The sequence below is a fragment of the Nelumbo nucifera genome, chromosome 5 (genome assembly GCF_055504915.1).
Source record: "Nelumbo nucifera cultivar China Antique chromosome 5, China Antique-T2T, whole genome shotgun sequence".
In the NCBI taxonomy this organism is placed as follows: Eukaryota; Viridiplantae; Streptophyta; class Magnoliopsida; order Proteales; family Nelumbonaceae; genus Nelumbo; species Nelumbo nucifera.
The window spans coordinates 17,645,896-17,667,754 of NC_142653.1; the positions used below are offsets into that span (position 1 = coordinate 17,645,896).

Below are 21,859 nucleotides of genomic sequence, written 5' to 3' on the forward strand. Positions count from 1 at the left end.
TTTTCAATGATTTTGCACAAAGGTTCCCTTTTTTTTTAATATTAGTAAATGTATACGTGCATTTGCATATGCATATGGATATGATAATATCTTTAAGATAAAACTATTTATAATTTATGAACAATTTTTAAACTGTTACAAATGGGCAGTTTTTAAAGTAAAAGTAAAAGACATATGCCTATTGTATTATCAAACAAAAGGATAAAAATTTCAAAATAAAGAGCCATTCGCTCTCTTTTATAAGTAATATAGGTATGAGTTGCTGACATCTTGATTTGATAGGTTGTTGCCAGATTCCAACTGTTCAAAATTACACTCTCCCTTATACCCCACCCATATCTACATGTCACGTGCTAGTATAGTAGTATAATATAACAGCTTCTGTTACTTCTGCTGTTTCTGCCATTCTGATTGCCGTAACTGTATTTGGTCTTGACTTGTCTCTTTGACTCTTCCTTTGTCTCTACCTAAAAGTTTATTTTTTCATGGTTAGATGTATCGGCAGCTTTTATCTAACTAAACAAACTTGCTTGTTTTCCGTGGATTACCTTTTTTTTTATTCTTCCAAAATTTTCTCAAGTGTCTATTTTTGTTTTTGTTTCTTAGGCCTCTATAACTTGTGTCAGTGGGCATTTTATCATTATGACTCGGCTTTAAAATGTAAATATGTACAAATATAAATATATACAAAACACAAGACTTTGACCAAACTGATATGGATCATGCCGTGACAAGCAATCCCATTGTTTTCTTCTGGTCGGGGGAATTGACAGAAGAGTGTGAAGCTCTACGGTCATGGCAGGTTGCCCTAGGGATGTTAATTAGTCTGGATTTGGTCTAATCCAGTCCAATGTAAGTCCATTATAAATGGATCAGATGCAATCCAATTTAATGAATATTTTGAACCGGTTCAATTTAATGTCTGGTCTGAACCATTTAAGTTTAAATTCATTTTAGTTTAGATTGGTTTCAATCCAAATTCAATTCATTGATATCTATATTCTTATCTATCAATGGACCACATCACCCAATTCAATATAAATTTATTATAAACGGATTAGGTCCAATCCAATCTAATAAATATATTGGATTGGATTAGTCCAATTCAATACATTTTATTAGTCCATCCAATCCGTCCAAATTGATTTTAGTATAGATGTAGATTAGATTCCTGCAACCATTCAATTTAGAGAATGGGTGGGGTATTAGTGGTGCATATATCAATCGTTCAGTTCGAATAAGTGACCCGTTTTGACTTAAAATTAAAAAAATAATAATAATAAAAAAGATCAAAAATTATTGTTCGGGTTGATAGTTCAATCGCCCGGGCCAGTGAATCGCTGACCAAATCAACTGTTTTTGGCCAAAAAGCAGTTTTAGAGTGAAATGGAACTGGTTACCTGACTGGTTCTCAATTTTTCTGGACTACACAACCAGGGGATAGTCCATCCCCAACCCTGGTGCAAGCAGGATTCAATCCCCAAGTATCCACTACAACTAACATGAGGTCTTACCAACTACCTAATCGGCACCTTGTAACTCCAAAATTTTCATTTAACAACTTTTATGAAACCATACCAATGATAAAATAAGGTGGCGTTCCGTAATGTATTGATCTCGTGAATAGAATTTATGGGTTCCATGTATTTTATCACTGATGTATCGCGTTCAGCTAATCCCATCTCCTTAAAGGCTTGCAGACAAAGTTGGATTAGATAAGGATCATAATGATGCATCTAAAAGATATGAGACATGATGGCGGGTAAAATCAAATCTTTTAAAACATGACAAGGAGATACGGTTGTCCTTTACTTTTTTCTTTCTTTGTTTTGATAAAGATACTTTTCTCATTTTAAATTTGTAAAACAGTAATCCATGTGCATCAAAATAATTTACGAAAGGTTAATGGTCATAAAAGGTTGTTTGATATTCTGTTTAGATGGTATTATGGACATTTTATAAATCTCATTAAAGTTAGAATTTAACGCACTTTTTGTTTTGTATTTTTTGATAAGTCACTTTTTTACTTTCGTATGGCTATAGAATTTGCGCACATGCACTTTTAAAACTCTAGTTTGGAAAAGGAATTATAATGGGACAAGGAAAATTAATGAATCACTTTTACCACCCATGGTTCAAAGTATTGACATGCACAATCCAAAAATTGTATATTGAGAGATTCAAAGGGACGATACTCTTGGTTTCAAGTTTTAAATTTTGAATAAGAGAATCTAGGGGCATCAATTGGATTTGATTTGGTCCAATACAGATAGATTAGGTCCAATCTAATTTGATGAATACTTTGAACCATTTTGGATTGGTCCAATTCAATGCCTAGACCATTCAATCTATTTAAATTGGTTTTAATTTAGATCGATTCTAATCTAAACCTGGTCCATTGATACCTGTATTCTTATCTTCTATCAATGGACTAAATATTGGTTCAATCCAATATAAATTCATTATAGATGGACTAAGTCCAATCCAAGCCAATAGATACTTTGGATCATTAAGTCTGGACTGGTCAAATTCAACATGTCTAATTGGTCCGTCCAATCTGTTTAAATTGATTTTGATTTGGACAAGGTCCAATCCAAAAGCAATCCATTGACACCCTAACAAAGATTGTCAAGAAAGGGTATTAACAACCGAAAATGACCTTTCCTCTTAACCCCTAATATTTGGCATTTTGATGGATTCAAAAACTAATGCATATAGTGTGATAACATGTTTATGTATTTTGAACCTTGCTATCACCTATATGGATGATAACTTTAGTTTACCTAAATTTAAGAAGCAAATACCCTTTGAAGCATTACAACTAACCATTTTGAACACCATCATGAGAAAAAAAAAAAAAAGAATTAAGCATTTAATATAGTGCTTATTATACATCCATCAAAAGTGTGTTTTAAAGGAGAGTCCAACAAGGGCACATTCATTAATACTGGTTGCACATTAAATCTATATTTCAACCAGTCACATTAAAGTCTACTTACTTTTTATTAGTTCATGTTTCACTAAATGTACTTTCACATTTAACAAGATGTACTTGTCATTGTTCAATCAACCATATCTTTTGTTTTCACAGTGAGGTGAATGTACTATAGATTTAGCCTTTGAGGCTTACAAATGCAAATATGTACAATACAAATATACATACAAAATACAAGGTTTTGCGCTCTAAACATTTGTATTTATACTCCTTTCAAATGGAGCTTGAAGGATGCTTGCTTCCAATATTCAAAAAGTGTAAAATTTTCTATCATAATTGGCTTTCTTATTCTACCCAAAAAAAGAAAAGAAAAGCAATCAGCGCCTCTTTTTTTAGAGTTTACTACCTTAAATGGGTAAAAAATGCATTTAGGATTTGAGAAGAAGATTCCTGTCTCTACAAAGAGTCAAAAGGGTTAAAGAAAAAAGGTTAAAAAAAAAAAAAAAGATGTAGCTTTTGAAAGAAGCACTTACTTTGTCTTTTATGAAAATACACGGACCTTTCAAAAAGTTGCCAATCTTTTGGTAAAGCCACTAGTTTTCTTTGGAAAAAAACAATGGCAATTAGTTTTCATTTTCAACACTAGAATTAGTGAATTTTATAAATTAGTGCTAGCAATAATTGAAAGGAAATTATGCTTGATTGGATCTAATAAGAAATTGCTACACTTGAAATGAATGAAGTCAACGACTTGATCAATAGGAAAAAGCCTCACACCAGGATTCTACTTCCAAATAAGTTCTCATGGTCATCATCATAATTATGGTTTTACCCATTTGTTTAATTTGTTGTTGGAAGGTCTTTTTAATCAACTTTTCACAAGGTGGGATCATAATCATTCAAGAAACAATCAACTTTTTATTAGGGGCAAGAATGATATTTTTATTAAATTTGTTCAAATCAAGATTCAAAGTATTAATACAAGGCGATATGCTGATAGGGTGTATTGGCATTCTTTTTTTTATTTTATTTTTATTTTTCGAATCTGATTCAGAGGGGCTGATTTAAGGCCGGTCTACCCCTTGAACCACTTGCTGACCCAAAACACCCCCTGTAGGGGTGTATCGGGAAGGTTCCGATACAATATTTATCGATACTTTGAACCTTGGTTCAAATGAACGTTAGGGTCAAAAATGTTATTTTCAATTTCCATCTAATAAAAGGTCAATTAAGTATATTAATTGCATACTATAAAGTAAGTTTTAATAATTACATGAAACTATGGGGAAAGTTTTAGTAAATGACCATTATTTTTTTTTTCAGTTTTGGTTTATCTTGTACATATGTCAATTTCAAGGCTGTAATTGGTTGTTTAAATTTAATGTAATGGCCAATTATATATATATAAATAAATAAACTTATATAGAACAATCAAGTAGAGAGTATCATAACCATAATTGGGTGGAAGCACTGAAATCCAAAAAATTTAATTCTTGAAAAAATGAAAACTCCACGATCAACATCCAAGGGAGTTCCAAAAACGCCCCACAGCACATTTGCACTTTGCTCAGATGTGCTGTGGGGCGCGCTGGGTGAGGTGCAGATGTGAACTCCATCCAACAAAGCTTGCACTTTGTTCTGGTCCCTATTGAATTCTCAAAACACAAGCAACAATATTTTCCTTCTAATTATAAAATCCATATGATAGCAGAAATGCCCTTTTAAAGAAGGATACTTTTCATTATTTGTGGAATGAGAAAAGTAGATATAGTAGTGCATTGACATATTCCAAATAAAAGGTCGTAATCGTTCTCGATGAATATGGTGCATTTGATTGTGACCGGTTATGTAACTTGAAATACATAGGCCCTGTTTGTTTGTTGGTATTTAGCAGAGGGCTAAGTTGGTCAAATGAGAAATGGGTCAAAATCCTTGCATTCATATGCTGCTATATTGAGTCATATGATAAGTTAAGATATCGGAGAGTATCAATTACCTAGGTACCTGATACCCTCCTGTAAGATGGATAAGTAATTTATCCGCACACTAATAACATGTTCTGTCTCTTGCCTCTCTCTTTACATGGGCAACATGTATTATACAAGAACGTTGGAATGTCAAGTAAAACCTAGGAAAGGGGTGGTGTGAAATTCAGGCAAGTGCTAATTAGCTGTCGATGGTTTGTATTGTAGCCCTGACCAATTCCTACCCAATAGTTTAGTGGTAGGCAAATGGTAGGTCTTACTATAAATAAATTTTGGAGAGAGAGAATGGTGGTTGTGTTGTTGCCCTTGAAGCAAGAATTAGATGGTAGAATAAAAGCTCAAAAAGGGATCATACGCTAATAGCGGAAATTGCTGAATTGAATTATTTACAGCCTCGGCCATTAAGAGGACTACAACCTCCTTAAAATCTTATTAAGGCAAAAGCTATAAGCTTTTCGGTTCAGCCATTTCAGCTGTTACCATCAAAACGTCTCTAAGTTTATTTCATGCGATAGAATAAATTAATTATTATTTGCATTTGCTTTAATAATATGACAATTATTGTACGTGGACGATGATCAGGGTGTCGATTGTGAAGGTAAGAAGGCATCAACATACATCATCATGTTGATGGCGGTGTCAAGATACCAATATACACATGTTAATACACTGTTGTGGACATAATGTCCATGATGATATATATATGATCAATTGTTAAAAAGGAGGGATGATAATGATGCACTGAGATGGATCATTCTAATAACAAAAACAATGTAGTTTCAGTTTGTTAAGAGGTAATAAGTTGTTTATTCATTGATGCTGAATGTGGGTTGTATGGCAGAGTTGCAATTGAGGATGATGATATAGAATGATTTATATACTCTTAAAAAGGTTATGATATAATAATGAACTAAACACTGATCGTTCTCATTCTAGTAACAGAACATATATTGGACTAATGTGGTTCAAATAATCACAGTGAGAGACAAACTGTAGTTGAGATAGAAAAGAGAAAAGAATATATCTCCATTTTCCCCAACAGATTTTGTCATTTTGATGCGACCCTCTATATATCTACATCGACAGTTCAACCAAAACGACAACTTCCCAAATCACAATCTCTCCCAATCATCCACACGCAATAAAATAAAAAGAAAACAGAGAGAGAGGAGAGAGAGAAAGGAATGCCTGGTCTAGCCCAATAGAGGCAACCAGAGAGCGACGGAGCCTCTCAGATTACTGTCAACATTCCTACAAGCTTATTCCTTTCCGCCATGAAACCAGTAACCAACCCAAAGGTCTCCTGTGCCATGTACAAGCGTACAAACATATCTGGAAAATTGCACACCTTTTAAAAAGGATTAATAGAACTCAGAAGCTCTCTTCCTTCAAATATTACACAGCTGTAGTTAACAAAAAGGCAAAGACCAAAGACAGTTCTCAAATGTACTATTTCTTGCTTTGGATTTAGAGCTTCTCTCTGTACCATGTTGGATACCTCACAAATCCCTTCTTGATTTGGATGTATTCAAATTTCAACCCCTCCAATGATAAAATAATAATTAATAAATCCTCTCTCTTTTGTCTTCCTCCTCCTTTGCTCCAACCTTTTTTTTCTTTTATTTATTTATTAAATCTTTGTTGCCACAAAAGACCCAACCGGTTGGATTGGATCGTTATAGAACATTAAATTTTGTTGATTCCTTATCCAACAAACTCCTCTTGATGGACCCCACTCCACAACTTCCACATGGAGGAGAGAGGAGAGAGGAGGGGAGTCGTACGATTTTACAGTTTTAAAAAACAAAGGGAAAGCAAAACAAACATATATCCATTCGGTCCAGCCTCCATTCCAAGGACCAATGTCGAAGCGTGCTCGGATTTTCTAACTACCAACAAAAGGGCATGAGTGCCCATTTTCGTAATTTCGCACCGGTTATAGACCACTTTGGAAATCTTAGTCGAGTCCGATTATGATGGTCTGCCACTCTATATAGACCCCACATGACCGTCAGATTGACATGTGATGGGGGTGCACCTACTGATGGACATCGGTACAGCTCTGACACCGTCACGTGACGATATAAGCTTGTAGGTCCTACAGTCCATCAAGGGATCTGATCAGAAACGGACGGTTGTGCGACGTTATCCATCGCATAATTGAGTGTGCTGTGTATCTCCAGATGATCTCCTCTCGAGATTTTATAAATATTAACTCCTGTATAAGAGGATGTACATATAACCATCTTTCTTCTCTCTCTCCTTTCTCTCTCCAGTTAGTGAGGTAACCAGAAAAAAAAAAAGAAAAAAAAATCCAAAAAATTTGGGCGTCTCATCAGAGCTCAAACGGGGTTGGCTCCAAGGAAGAAAGGGGGCATAATCAGCAAGTTTTAGCTATTTTGGGGTACTTTCCGAGCTATCGTAATCTTGTTGTTAGGTTTGAAGCCTGCAATTTTGATTCAATTTAGGTTTAGGGTTTTGAAGAATTCTAACAGGTTATGTTTCTGCGACGAAGCAGGTCATGAACTTGGGGCTAGGGTTTCGTTTCTGTTCTTCTGCATAGGAGGGTTTTTGGTTTTTGGTTTTTCTTTTGTTGCTAATTCTGTTCTATCGTCGAGGCTGTAATGCTCGACTGATGGCATCGGTGAATCCACAACCACTGCAAAGTCTTCCTCCTTATGGAGGCCATGAAGATCGTATGCAGATCCCTATTCAGATCGATGACGACGATGGTGGATACGAAGCTGATGGAATTGGTGCCGGGGGTGATGATACGATGGATGATGTCGATGACGTTCAGGTGAATTCCGGGAATCCTGTTGATCATGGTCTTGCTATGGTGTCTCGGACCAGTGAGCTGACGCTTTCCTTCGAAGGCGAAGTGTATGTTTTCCATGCGGTGACGCCGGAAAAGGCAAGTCTTTACTCATTTTCTCTCCGTGATTGATTACAGTTCACTTTCTACTGGAATTGAAAATTCACAGCTACGAGTTTTCGTTTCTCATTTACGTTTGTACGAATATGACGCTGTTCCGCCTTTTGGTGCGTCATATGTTACACGGGTATCCTGCAGATTGCTTTTGACTTTCTTTCTCCATTTTTTTTTTTCTTTTCGTTGATTTCCAGTTCGAGCACTTACGTACAGTTTTTTAAACATAATCTCAATGCATTTACCGGGTGATGTATGCTTTCTTTTGTCTCTTTCAGAAATTGGGTATAAACCCTTCTCTGTTACTAAACCATCACATAGATACGTACCGTGACCTTGAAGTTGCTTTCTTTTTTTCCGTCTATTTTCATGTAAAGGAAATTATTCTTGGGTTGCTATTATAAATTGAGCGAAAGGGGAGGGGGCGGGGGGGAGGGAGGAGCATTAAAGAACCTTTTAGATATGCAATATTTGAGGTATTATGTTTCACCTTATAAGCATGGTGTACAGTGCTTCCTTAAATATTAAAATATAGGTGAGTAGGTTATGATGGCTATGTAATTAACATTAATGCCTGAGTATTGGTAATTCTGTTATTCCTTCCTTTCTTTTCTTAAGACAGGAGTTCTTTGTAAGTTGTAACCAATCAATGAGTCTCCGTGAAAAATACCATATAATGCAGTAAACAAAGTTACCCCAATGTTGTAATAAACAAAGCCCCTAGGTTATTGGAGATACTTAACAGTGGAGACTCATAGGTTATGATAGGATGGGTGAGGGACAAGTGCAGAGTTGGTGGTTCTTAGAGACTATTGTACAAGATCAGGTAAGGTCTTAGACATTTAGATTTAACCCCTCCTTTCATTGGACTCATAAGTTAATTAACTACACACACGTGCACAGGTGCGCACACACACTCCACCTTGCTTTAACTTTTCTTTTGGTATCACCTGTTGGGGCTTTCTACTTTTAATTTGTCTCTTAGGCTTCTATTCATTAATAAAATATCTTTTTTAGTTTTATCAATCAAAAAGAATATTAATTTGGGAGCTTAATCTTTATGACTCAAATGGGTTAAAATTATGTTTGCTGCTTGTGGTTCTTTCTATTTAGTTTTAAACAATGATGATGTTACTCATCTAGCTTGTGCCATTAACAGGTTCAAGCAGTATTATTGCTCTTGGGAGGGCGAGATATACCTACTGGTGTTCCTAGTATCGAATTATCTTATCAGAGCAACAGGGTATTTATTAAGCCATGCATGCATTGTAGATTTGGATTATTCTGTAATCTGTGCATATGTTCAGTGTTTACCTGTTATTTTCTATAGGGTGTGGTTGATATTCCAAGACGCTCAAATCTTTCACGGAGAATTGCATCCTTGGTTAGATTTCGTGAGAAGCGGAAGGAAAGAAATTTTGACAAGAAAATTAGATACAATGTAAGGAAAGAGGTTGCACAGAGGTGAGTCTGATCAACATTTTATCTTATAACTGTTGTTGCAGTTGCATGGATTTATTGGATTCTGTAAATAGCCAGTAATTTGTGTAGTAGGGTAACACTGCCAATGTGGATAAGTATCTCAGTCTTATGAGTCTAATTACAATAATGGTCACTAATACAAAATCTAGTTGGTCATAATTCCAGAAGGGTTTCAAAGTTGAGGCCATATAGCTACTTGGAAAAATAGTTGATAGGTGGCTCATGTATGCCATCACCATATATGTGTATGTGTGTGTGTATTGGAAACAGTAACTTCATTAAGGAAATTTTAAAGTATAGAAGTCAACCCTTAGTAGAGGAAGTTGAAGCAACAATCAAAATACGTTACAGCACTGCCCAGTACAAACTCTCCCTCACATTCCCTTGTTTTGCTAAGGTATCAGCTAAACCATTAGCTGATCTTCTTGCCCAGTTAAAACAAGCACTCACCTCCTTTGTTAAACTAAAAATTTCCCTTATGCGGCCATGCTCCCAGACATCCTGTCTGCATCCACCAAATTACCAATTTAGAATCTCCCTCTATCTCAATCTAGTGTAGCCCCAATTGTTTGGCTAATCTTACTCCTTGAAGCAAAGCCATGATCTCTACTCTTAAAGAATCTCCCACTCCTATTGGTCTGGAATAAAGAGAAATTCCTTTGCCTTCACCATCTTTGAATGCTTCTCCTATTCCAGATGGGCTTGGATTTCTTTTTGATGAATGTCCAGATGGGCTTGGATTACCTATAGAGCTTCCATCAAAGTTAAGCTTTCTCGTTTTCTGTGTCGGTGGGGACCGAAATTCATGTACCGCATGCTTAAAGGAAGTTGTAACTGCCACAACAACCCAATTACTGCAAATGTCTTCAGATAAGAAGTCCTTAAACAAATCACTTGACTTCAACCAATGAGGCCTTAATGGTTTCTCTTTTCACTAATTCTTCCTTGGATCTAAACAAAACACACCTTTGAAGATTCTATTGTTTCTTCTGTCCCACACTGACCACAACACAGCTGCTCTTGTAGCTCTCCACATAACCCTTCCACATATCTTCGGTTGCCTGCAAAAAGTTGGACCAAAGAGACTCACCACATTCGGAGGCGGGGGCCACCTGCAATCAAAGAGAGAAGAGAACCGGGACCATATAAAGAGCACAAAGGGATAGGAGATTAATAGGTGTGTCATTGACTCACCAGAACCCAAGCAAAGACTACAAACAAGGAGTGAAAGGCAAATACTTGTCCTCTTTTTTTTGCAATAAATCCAAGGTATTAATTTTTTGGAGTATCACCTCCCAGCAAAAAGACCAAATTTTTGGAGGTACGGGGCTACACCACACCTCCTTTGTTGGGAAGTTCGCTGCAAAGTTAGAGGACCGAAGTAGGTTTCCAAGTTCTGCTATCCATACATGATTGATCCAGGAAGATTGTCCCAAACCGAGTAACCAATTCATCAACCATCCCCATTTCCGAGTCCCTTGGACCCCTCCTCAAGTCCAGATCCCAGTAATTGTCAACATAAACTGAAGGGAGCACTTTTATTTTGTTCTCTGAAAAGGGAATAGATAGGAGGCAACCTATCTCTAAGGGAACTTTCACCAACCCAAACATCTTCTCAAAACAATACTTCGTTTCCTTTAGAAAGAGTTGTGTCAAAATATTAGATTTTGCTTCATTTGATAGATTATTTAATTACTTCCCCAAAAGACCAAGATTGTGTGGCTCTAACATTAATTGGGTGAGTTATTTCCGGTTTGAGTAATTTATGGTTTATGGTTTATGGTTTATGGTTTATGGTTTATGGTTTATGGTTTATGGTTAACCAACGAGTCTTGTGATGTGACTTTTTAAAGATACTTTGAGTTTTTTTTTTTTTTGATAATTAAGATACTTTGAGATTTTGAATTGATGTTTTAGTAGTTTTAGGATTGTCTCTGCAAATATTAGTTTTATAACTTGTTTCCTTAGTAAACATTCTTAATGAGTTGAAAAATCAATTGCTAGTAGGTTTTTAGGAGTACTAAGTTTTGAAGTCATTCAACTGCAGATACGAGACAGAGAGTGCTTAGATGTCTTTAGATTAAAGAGATGGATCTATATATGCTCCATGATATTGCTGTAATGGACATTGAGATTGAGAATAAAATTTTGCCTTTGGGTTTATTTTCTTTGACTGCAAAGCCAAGAGTTTTTTCTTTGTTTTCATGTCTCAGTTGAAGGCTTTGTTCTTTGGCACATCTCCACTGAAGTTTTAGTATTGAGTTTGGTGTAGCTCTCCTAATTATTATTGGGTCACCTCATTATTGTTGAGGATGGAAAGTAGAAGCTTGCCCTCTGGGTCATTTCTAGGGAGTGCATGTGCACTCTTTCCCATGTTTGTACTATCATTATCTCTTTGAATTGATTAGTAAAGTTTCAGATCAGTTATCATCAATTAAAAAAATGAAAGTGAGATCATTCATTCTTCTCTGGTGAGTCTACTACCAATGATGGCGGTAGTTGATCCTTGTGACTAGCCAAACAAGGTGTTCACCCTAATAGTTGATTAACAAATTATAAAAGCTAAAAAATAAATAAAAAAGAGTAATCACAATATGATGAAATCTCTCCTGGAATCCTTTCCCAATGAGATCTGGAATCCCTTCCAGTCTCAGTGCCTCAGCTCAGCTAGTCTTGACAATGCATTTAACAGTAAGCATTTAAATACAAAAACAAAATATGAGAAAGATTATATTATCATTAATATTTTACAAATATAAACCCATATATATATACACACACACACACTAAATCACTGACATATATATTAAGTCATATTACCAGTAACAGGCCAAGATAAACTTTGGTGGTCTTGGGTTCATGTAGGCAAACAAACAATGTGGTGTTCATGCTTGGATTAGATGAGTCATGAATAAGCCAAGTTGGTTCTGCTCATTTACAATTCTAGGTTCATGTAATCTTCCATACTTTGTTGAACTATGCAAGACAAAAAGTATGATGGAAAGTAGAATATATCAGTTGTTCTGGAAACTCTTGATTTTCAATTGTTATAATGAATCTTAAATTTACTTGAATACAATCTGAGATGTTTGGTGTTTGCATGATATTATCATTGCGACATACTTTTCATTTGTTTCTTTGGCAGGATGCATCGTAAGAATGGTCAATTTGCATCCTTGAAGGAGAGTTACAAAGAAGGGCTAGCTGCCTCTGGAAGTTGGGATCCTTCACAGGGTCAGGATGATGGTACACCTCGTCCAGAAATTGTGTGAGTTTTCAAGCTGATTTTGCTTTCATCAGTTTCTTGATTTAAAAATAATTATCATGACGTGTGAGCTTTTAAACTGGTGACATTGGATGTAAGTATGCCTGCCTTTATAAAATAAATTGGGAAAGGGGAAAAAAGGAAAAGAAATAGTTTTCCACCTATTCTTACAATCTTTTGTTTGCGTACTCGATCAGTCTCCGGAGATGTCAACACTGTGGCATTAGTGAGAAGTCCACTCCAGCAATGCGTCGTGGGCCAGCTGGTCCAAGATCCCTTTGCAATGCATGTGGCCTTATGTGGGCAAACAAGGTTGGTATACATTGGCAACCTATGAATCAGTGCACTGTTTTTATACTGTTCACTAAGTGACTCTTTTATGTTGCACAACTGGACATGGCTTAGCACGGGTACTGATTCAGGTGCTTATTCTCCTTTAAGCACAATTTAGCATGCATTGATCAATCATTTAGGAAGACGATTTATGGAATAGACAAATGAACATGGAATAGAAATATCATGGTCAAAACAAAAATTGTAACTACCGTGTAAAATAGGAAACACTTCTTCTGTACAAAAAGAATGGTGGAAATACTCATTGTCACCTTAGTTATTAAAGGGATATCTTCTGTGACATGGACAGAAATATCATGGTCAACAATTTCCCATGAAGGTGTGAGCATGATACCATTACAACAAGAAGAAAACCTTTTCCCAACCATATTTCATTGGTTACATAATTCCTGTTTCACATCCCACTCTATTCAGAGTTATGTGCATGATTAATTTGTGAGGCTTTCGCAGTTTAAGGATAGTAGGATACGATATTGTGTTTATTTTATTTTATTTAGATTTAGTCCATAAACTCTAAATTTAACTCTAGATTCCAGACTATGTTTGGGTACCTTCAACATTCCCAGGTTTCCTTCTTTTTGTGGAAATGTAGAAAGCTTGGTTTATCTACTTTTTTGGAAAAGTAAAAATTAAAAAACAAAATCCCCGAGTTTGCCAGGTATTCTTTTTACTAGAATATTTGTTTAGGAGTTCTTATTTTTGAAGTGAGGAAATTCATTTTCTTGCTTTCAGAAATCTGAAGGTAGCCATCCTTTTCTCTTCCCTTAAGTTGATAAGGTTCTATTTCTTGGAACCAATGTTCTAAAAATTGTAAAAGTATTGTAACTCGTAAGTCATAAGATTATTTTTGTTTTCTTACAAACTTGTAAAAAAATTAAAAACATATGTACTAAAAATCTAATATATATGCTTATCGAAAAAAAAGATCTAAATATATACAGAAAAGTGATTTTCCTTATTTGTAATCCATATCTACCATATATTTGCCTAACGCACTAGAGTTTACCACTTGCACACAAGAGGCTTAAGATAATATAATCAAGTTTGACTTAAAGTCAAGTAACTCATGTACAATAGCTCTTTAACCTACTTATGATGGAAAATGAACTCAATATGGTTTCTAAAGGTCATAAATAACCTAAACAACCATTTTCTAGTAAGGCCTTTAAAACAAGTCCACCTTGAAACACTTGATTTGAATTGCATATGTAAATATTATAAGATTCATGAATCAAATCTAGACATCTAAAAAAAAAAAAAGATTCATGAATCAAATCATATGATTCAGACAGAAATCATATGATTTTTGCAAAAAGGGGTTCAGACATAAGATTCAAATTGAAACAACTGTGGTTCATGATTTGGATCATGAGTTATGCTTGCTGCTATTAGAAACATAATTGTCAAGGCCTATGCCTAAGAAACAGGGTACCATGGAGGTTGCCTCAGTTAAGTGCTTACCGCTTAGCTATTTGCTACACAGTGCTAGGACAAAACCGGGGGGGGGGGCTCAACCCCTGTATTTTCTGATTTTTCTTTCTTATTTTTTTTCTCACGATTATGTTGATTTCCTATGACAGGTCTTATATTTAACATGATTTCAAACACTTTGGCTTAGTTTGGAAGGAGTACAAATACAAATATGTAAAGGGAAAAATCTTATATTTTTGTATTATTTGTATGTATTTGTACCCTTTCTGAACTGAGCCTTTAGTGGATAGAAAGAGGGGGACAGATTGCCACTTTGGGGTGATTGGGACAAAGTGATTGTATATATATCTAAATCTTTTTTCAAATCAGTAAATTTACATGTTACCAATCAAAAGTATATTGATTTTCCATATTTTAATATGAAATTTATGCTTTTTCATGAAAGATTATTGATTTTTTTTTTTGAAAAGAGGTAAGGTAAATTTTATTCATGAAGATAATTACTAGTGAAAGATGGTTGCTGGTTTATTGATAAAAAAAAGATGGTTGCTGGTTGTTATGTAACCTAGGGAATTACCTAGGATTCAAGGTTTGTATTTAAAGTAAACCCATTGCCTAGCCTTGGTGCCTTGAAAAGTATAATTAGAAATGAAACTTCTGTTTTCATGGTGCTGAAGGTCCTTCAATTTGGTGAAGCTCCAATGAAGGTTGGAATTGGAGGCAGGGAATTGGATGTTTGTGATCAGTTTCAAAAACTTCCTTTGTTTTTACTACAGAAATTTGGAGATTTTTTTAATCATAAAAAAAAAGAAATTTGGAGATTTTTTTCTCTATTGACCTTACCATTTGGCACCTTCTGCTATAAATGGAGCATCATTTCTAGCATTACTCAATAAACAGAGTTGATTGTGATCATTTTTAATCATGTCTTGTTTTGATATCCAAATTTCTCACTAACACCTTACTGCTTCTGATATAACTTTCTAATGTGTATGTTGAGATGGATGAGTGGAAAAAACTGAGAACTTAGAAAGGTTAGGACCAGAAATGAAGTCATTCAAAGGAACCTAGGAGTAAGTCCAATAGGTGATAAAATGAGAGAAAGTAGACTTAGATGGTTCAGTCATGTGCATATACAGCACCCACAAGAAAAGGCAATAATTTATAAGTTGAAGGGGCTAGAAGGGCTAGGGACAGACCAAAAAGGACATGGTTTGAAATGGTAAGAAACAATTTTAGTGCTCATAATTTAACAATGGATATCACATTAAACAGAACAGTTTGGCGAAACAGGATTCATGTAATTGACCCCATATAGTTTGTATAAAGCTTAGATGATGAGCGATGATGTCACTTTCTACATCTGCTCAGCAATTTATTGGATTTGCAGGGAACTTTGAGAGATCTGTCCAAGGGAGGAAGGAATGTTTCTTTTGACCAAAATGAGCCTGTGAGTATTCTTTGAAACAACTAATCATTCTGTTTAAATGTCCCACAAAGTTGTAGGCCAACAATCAACATGATTGATGCCCTAGTTTAAGTAGTCTTGAATGTTACCTGGCTTCACATGGATGGCTAGAATGTGGGACTTTGTCTTGCAGCTTATATTCTTATTAGTTTTTATTTTATAGCTAATAAATTTTTAAACTTGGTTTTTCTTTCAGCACATAATATAGCTTGATTCTCATTTGCCAATATCTGACAGCTCTATATTGTCAACTTCGATATATGATAATGATATAGGGGGCTTGAAGATTTTCATACATGTGCATTAAAAGGCTCTCCATGGGAAAATAATCATATAATCCTGGACAAATGAGAAAAATACTTTTCTGGTCCAAATAATTTGACCTCTGATATTTTGGATTTACAGGGAACTCCATGTGAAACAAAGGTATTGCCCATTGAAGCCGAAAATCCTTCTACCAACCGGGATGAGCAGGTATCTTGAAATTAATTACAGATGTCTTATCTCCAGTAATCTGATAAATTTGGCAATTCTTGGCATGAGAATTATGCAGCGAATCAAAAGTTCAGTGAAAATCATTCTATTTTTTTTTTCTAACTTAATCCACACTATAATGTGGGGATCTTCAGGTAACTCTGAAGGATCTTCCCAGGATTACTACAGGAAGTGAGAATCCTTTGGTCAACCAGGATGACCAGGTATTTTTCAGTTCCTGTCATTAGAACATCTTCAATTTTATAGATAGCTTTTAGTAGCAGTTTTATGGAAAAATTCATTTAAGTTTTGGCTTTAGGTTATTGAGATTTCTGTAAATGCTATTGGTGGATTAAAAAAAAGTCGAGTATGGGGTTGCATGAATGGTATATGAAGTTCCTCATATGGACTGAAAGTTGAAGTTTCAAATTGGTGTTATTTATTGAGTTCCTTCTATTTATTTGTTAAACAACAGGGAAGCCCAGAGGAGATAAAGCCTTTAGCTGTGGAGATTGGAAATCCTTCTGTTGATCAGGTTGAGCAGGTGTACTGTTTCCTGGAAATTAGAACTTAAGAACCATGACCACCTTACTGCGTATGGATGGATAAATCCATTAGTCAATGGATGATATTATTATGAAACAATTTTAAGACTGGCACCTCCAACCTCTCTGTCCAATAGGGCGTTGCAAGTCCTTACAAGCCTTACACTAGAATTAAACTGGCACTTGAGGATATACTTTTATATAACGTTGTCATAATTGTTTATTCATTGTTTGTTTACTAGATGTTCTAGAGTTGTTGAGTTAATAGTATGCCACTCATGGAAGTCTGTTGAATGCTCTTTGCTAGCACAAATAGGACTTTATAAGGGGCTTTTAAGAGTTTTCATTTTAGTTCTTTGTGAACTGCAGGAAAACTTAGATGATCTTGCAAATGCCTCTGAAATAGAGATTCCTTCCAACTTGGATGAACAGGTAATAACCTCCCTCACCTCCCCCCCCTCCAGATAGAGAGGGGGAAGAAAAATATCCGAATATAAACCAAAAATGTGTTGAGGCTGTTTTACAAAAAAATAAAAAAAATAAAAAAAAGAGTTTCGGCTGTTGGGCTTGAAATGCTAGTACTAAGCTTTCTGCTTTCTTACAGCCCGACATGGGTAGCGATGGCCAGGGAATCATCACATCAAATGGCCATGAAATTGAACCCTAAGTGCATGTTTGCCACCTGACCGTGATGAGGAAGTACGTTGCTGGTTGCTACTGACATTAGACGTCTGGAGAAGGTTTATGTTCATAAAATACTAGGGGATGATGTTATTTGTGTATGGGAGTCGTGTTGGAAACCAAGCCCAGTGTTCAAATCTATGATATGTGATCAATTTCCTAGTTTTTTTTTTTCTTTTAATTTTTTTCCTCCTTCCATTGAATTCAATATTAAATATGATGCCTTTTGGGTTTACCTACGCTTTCGAAATGTGTAGGTGATTTGCCCTGGTCTTCTGTTTTTTTGTGGTTACTTTTCTGTGGTGTACTTGTGCATTTGGTGGAAGGTTTCTTTTTTGTTATCCATAGCCCCGCCCATAGGAGGCTTGCATGTGAAAGCCGATTGACTCTAAGCAGGACCTTTGTCCCACTTATTCCTTTCCAATAGTCAGTCAACAAATTTGGTCCCCAGGGGGGGGAAAGCCTAAATAGAGCAACAGGTGCAAGTGTGTAACAGGAACAGGATCCCCTAAAATTGACAACGCTGGCGCGTGGTAGTAACAAACTCTACTAATACCATGTGGCAATATCGGATTCGGATTCGGTCAACCCATTCCAAAAAAGCATAAATGAACTATTGGGCATTTTAATCTAATGCCACGTGGCATACTATGTTTGGTAAGATGGAGACGACCCCAAAACAGCCGCAATTCAAAATAGTAAAAATGTTGATTAGTATGCTGGTTAAGTGGTTATCTGGTTATATCCTTTCGATCCCCAGTTGAAGAGTGACAGGTATCCCAATTCCCAAATGCATGTGAAGACTACGGAATATGTGAATGTCTGAAGCCGTCTGTTAAGTTAAGGACCTTATGGTATTCAAACTTCATAAACAGAATAAAAAATCCATGAAAGAAAAAGACGAGAAAAATAGAAGAAAAATTTACATTCTTTGCTCGTTTTTCATTACAATTTAAATTACATACGCTTTCTTTTCTTAGATTCTTATCTTAAAAATCTATGCTGCTGGAAAGTCATGATACCCGAGGTGCTTTGACCATCAACCACCCCCAATTGGATACAATTCAGGTTTGGAGTATTCAAATCATCCAAACCTGTGTCCATTCTCTCTTCATAGGTCGGGTTTGGGCGTTGGGTCCATATATCCACTATGCATAATTGCATCTGTTTAATGAGGTTCAGGCTCGGCTGTTACCGGTGGTTCCGGATCCCAATAAGAAATTGGCAAAATCTTAATAAGAAAAACACAACAAAGCTTGAATTTTGTTTGGAGTTCTTTTCTGTGTCAGATTTCTATCCCTTGTTGAATATATGCAGCCGATGTGGAACCATTTTGGGCCATGTTTGGTTTGATAGAAAATAAGCGAGAAAAAGGCAGATTTCTATCCGGTTTTGAATTATTGAATATATATTGGCAAACATTCAAATCCCTGGCGTGTCATCTGTCACATGCCACGCCTATTGGATAATGCAAAGAAGTCCCAACAAGGGTGCGTTTGGCCTCACCAGATTTTGGAATTTCTTCGTAAATATAAATGTTGAAGCTTCATCTCAGCTCTCCCCGTATGGTCTAGCTGTTACAACTCCTCACTTCGATCGAGACGCCTACGTTTCTCTTCTTCGTCAATGTGTGGAGGGAAAATGTATTGCCCAAATCAGAAATGTTCATCTCCACATGATCAAATCCGGTTTTCCTCTCCTCAGTTTAGGCAATAAGCTCGTTGATGCTTACCTCAAATGTGGGGGCCTCGATGATGCCCGCAGACTGTTCGACGAGATGCCCCAACGGCACATTGTCACTTGGAATTCTATCATTTCGGCTTACATTCGCCAGAGAAGAAGCACAGAAGCTGTAATGCTCTACGAGAGGATGCTCGTAGATGGAGTTATAGCTGATGAGTTTACGTACTCTAGTGTTTTCAGGGCGTTCTCCGATCTTGGTCTTCTGCGTGAAGGTCGTAAAGCTCATGGGCGGTTGGTGGTTTTAGGGTTAGAGGCCTCGAACGTCTATGTTGGTAGTGCCCTCGTGGATATGTACGCTAAGTTTGGGAAGTTGAGGGATGCCCATTTAGTCTCGGAACGAGTTTTGGAGAAAGACGTGGTTTTGCTGACGGCTTTGATTGTCGGTTACACCCAAAACGGAGGAGACGCTAAAGCTCTAGATGTTTTTGCGAGCATGGTCAAGGACGGTATCAAGCCTAACGAATTCACTTTTGCAAGCATCTTGATTGCTTGCGGAAATTTAGAGGATGTGCAGAGGGGGAAGTCAATACACTGTCATGTTATTAAATCCGGATTTGAGGACAAAGTTTCTTCGCAAACTTCGTTAGTCGCAATGTATTCCAAATGTGGCTTAATTGATGATTCTTTGAAGGTTTTTGATCGGTCTATCAATGCAAATCAGGTTACATGGACAGCTCAGATCGCAGGTCTTGTTCAAAATGGTAGAGAGGAGTCAGCTCTGTTGATGTTACGCCAGATGTTACGTAGCTCAACAAACCCAAATGCTTTTACCTTATCTACTGCTCTTCGGGCATGTTCAAGCCTTGCTATGTTTGAACAAGGGAAGCAAGTCCATTCCCTGGTCATGAAATCTGGACTGGACACAGACAGATTTACAGTAGCTGCACTTGTAGATATGTATGGGAAATGTGGGTGTGTCGAAACAGCTAGATTGGTTTTTGATGGTTTGGTTGAACTCGATGTGGTGGTTGTAAACTCCATGATCTACAGTTTTGCCCAAGGTGGATATGGACATGAAGCGCTCAAATTATTTGATAGGATGCCTGATTTGGGACTTCATCCAAATGATGTCACATATGTCAATGCTCTCTCTGCCTGCAGCAATTCAGGGTTGCTTGAGGAAGGCCATAGGATCTTCTCTTCCATCCATAGCAACCCTAGAATTGAACTGTCGATAGATCACTATACTTCCATGGTTGATCTTCTGGGACGTGCTGGAAGACTTGAAGAGGCCGAAAAATTAATTATGCAAGTAAAAAATCCAGACGTGGTTCTGTGGAGGACATTGCTTAGTGCCTGTAGAATTCATGGGGAAGCTGAGATGGCAAGAAGAGCTGCAAATTGTGTGCTTGAGCTTGATCCAGGGGATGAGGGGACTCACGTCCTGTTGTCAAATATCTATGCCTCAGCTGGCAATTGGAGTGAAGTGGTGAAGATGAAAAGCACAATGAGGGAATTGAGATTGAAGAAGAACCCTGCAATGAGTTGGGTTGTGGCTAATGAGGAGGTACATACATTCATGGCTGGAGACTGGTCCCACCCACGGTCTATGGAGATCTATGCAATGATAGAGGAAGTGATGGTGAAGATAAAGGTTATGGGCTATGTACCAGATACGAGATTTGTGTTGCAGGACTTGGCTGAGAATGAGAAGGAGAAGTCACTGTCTCATCACAGTGAAAAGCTTGCAATAGCTTTTGCACTGCTCAGCAGCAGCAATGGGAAAACTTGTATCAGGATTTTCAAGAACCTTCGGGTTTGCGGGGATTGTCATACTTGGATAAAATTTGTCTCTAGGATTGTTGGAAGAGAGATAATTGCTAGAGATGCAAAGAGATTCCATCATTTCAAGGATGGCTTCTGTTCTTGTGGAGATTATTGGTGACCTTCAGAGATTCCATCATTTTAAGATCTCTTCTGAGCCCTTGATCTGTGCAGTGACCATCTCAACCAATTAATTATCCATCAACCCTTTGCTCAGGAGCACCTTAATGATTGATAACACCTACTTTACGAGTCATGGCCAAGACTGAAACGTCTAGATGATTTAGTGCCTAAAATTGACCAACATCCAATCGACCATTGTCTAAGTCGTAATCAAATTGGTTGGCAAATATTTCCATGGTTTGGTTATTGATTTATACAATTTTGCTGCAGTCTGCCGTAGTTTTATTTGATTAGATAGAAGAAAACATTACCAAAAGAAAAGGAGTTTTTTTTCCTTGTGTTCTCAAGTAAATTTTCATTTCTTATTTATGGCGATGTTACATAGAAAAGGAGAATACAAAGATGTGGGGGTGAATTGGTTTGGACCTCAACCATTTAAAATTTGGATTCTAACTTTTTTTTTTTTTTTGAAACTTGCCACCCTAAAGGAGAGAAGAAGAGAAACCTTATTTCTACTGATGTGAACTTAAGCATTTCTTTGGACCTTTCTATTTTCTAGGAGAGACAGTCGCAGAAATATGCATTGAAGTGAGACCTACTTCTTCAATTTGATCTTGTGGTGATCCAAAATGGTCTATATAGCCGTTTCTTTGGAAAAGCGAGGCTGCAATGGTTAGTGA

At 36.6% G+C, this 21,859-nt stretch overlaps 2 protein-coding genes across 8 annotated transcripts; both read left to right on the top strand.

Moving 5' to 3' along the window:
• The first annotated feature begins 7,159 nt into the window (after positions 1 to 7,159).
• LOC104595522 (GATA transcription factor 28) lies at positions 7,160 to 17,788 on the top strand. 7 transcript variants are annotated; one of them, XM_010256276.3, is made up of 12 exons: positions 7,166 to 7,324; positions 7,439 to 7,834; positions 9,009 to 9,092; positions 9,180 to 9,313; positions 12,477 to 12,599; positions 12,794 to 12,908; positions 15,772 to 15,831; positions 16,255 to 16,323; positions 16,479 to 16,547; positions 16,799 to 16,858; positions 17,238 to 17,300; positions 17,473 to 17,788. In XM_010256276.3, exons 2-12 carry the CDS (start codon positions 7,556 to 7,558, stop codon positions 17,533 to 17,535), a joined length of 1,119 nt encoding a protein of 372 aa, XP_010254578.1. In that variant the 5' UTR covers positions 7,166 to 7,324; positions 7,439 to 7,555; the 3' UTR covers positions 17,536 to 17,788. The 7 variants fall into 7 exon arrangements, with proteins under 7 accessions (XP_088744256.1, XP_010254580.1, XP_019053056.1 ...); XM_088888129.1 differs by lacking the exon at positions 16,799 to 16,858; XM_088888130.1 differs by lacking the exon at positions 16,479 to 16,547 and having other exon boundaries at positions 7,160 to 7,834.
• Positions 17,789 to 17,935: 147 nt separating this feature from the next.
• Positions 17,936 to 21,620, top strand: LOC104595523 (Tetratricopeptide repeat (TPR)-like superfamily protein). The gene has a single exon (XM_010256279.3). The coding sequence runs from the start codon at positions 19,018 to 19,020 to the stop codon at positions 21,175 to 21,177; it is 2,160 nt and encodes a 719-aa protein (XP_010254581.1). The 5' UTR covers positions 17,936 to 19,017; the 3' UTR covers positions 21,178 to 21,620.
• Positions 21,621 to 21,859: the final 239 nt, after the last annotated feature.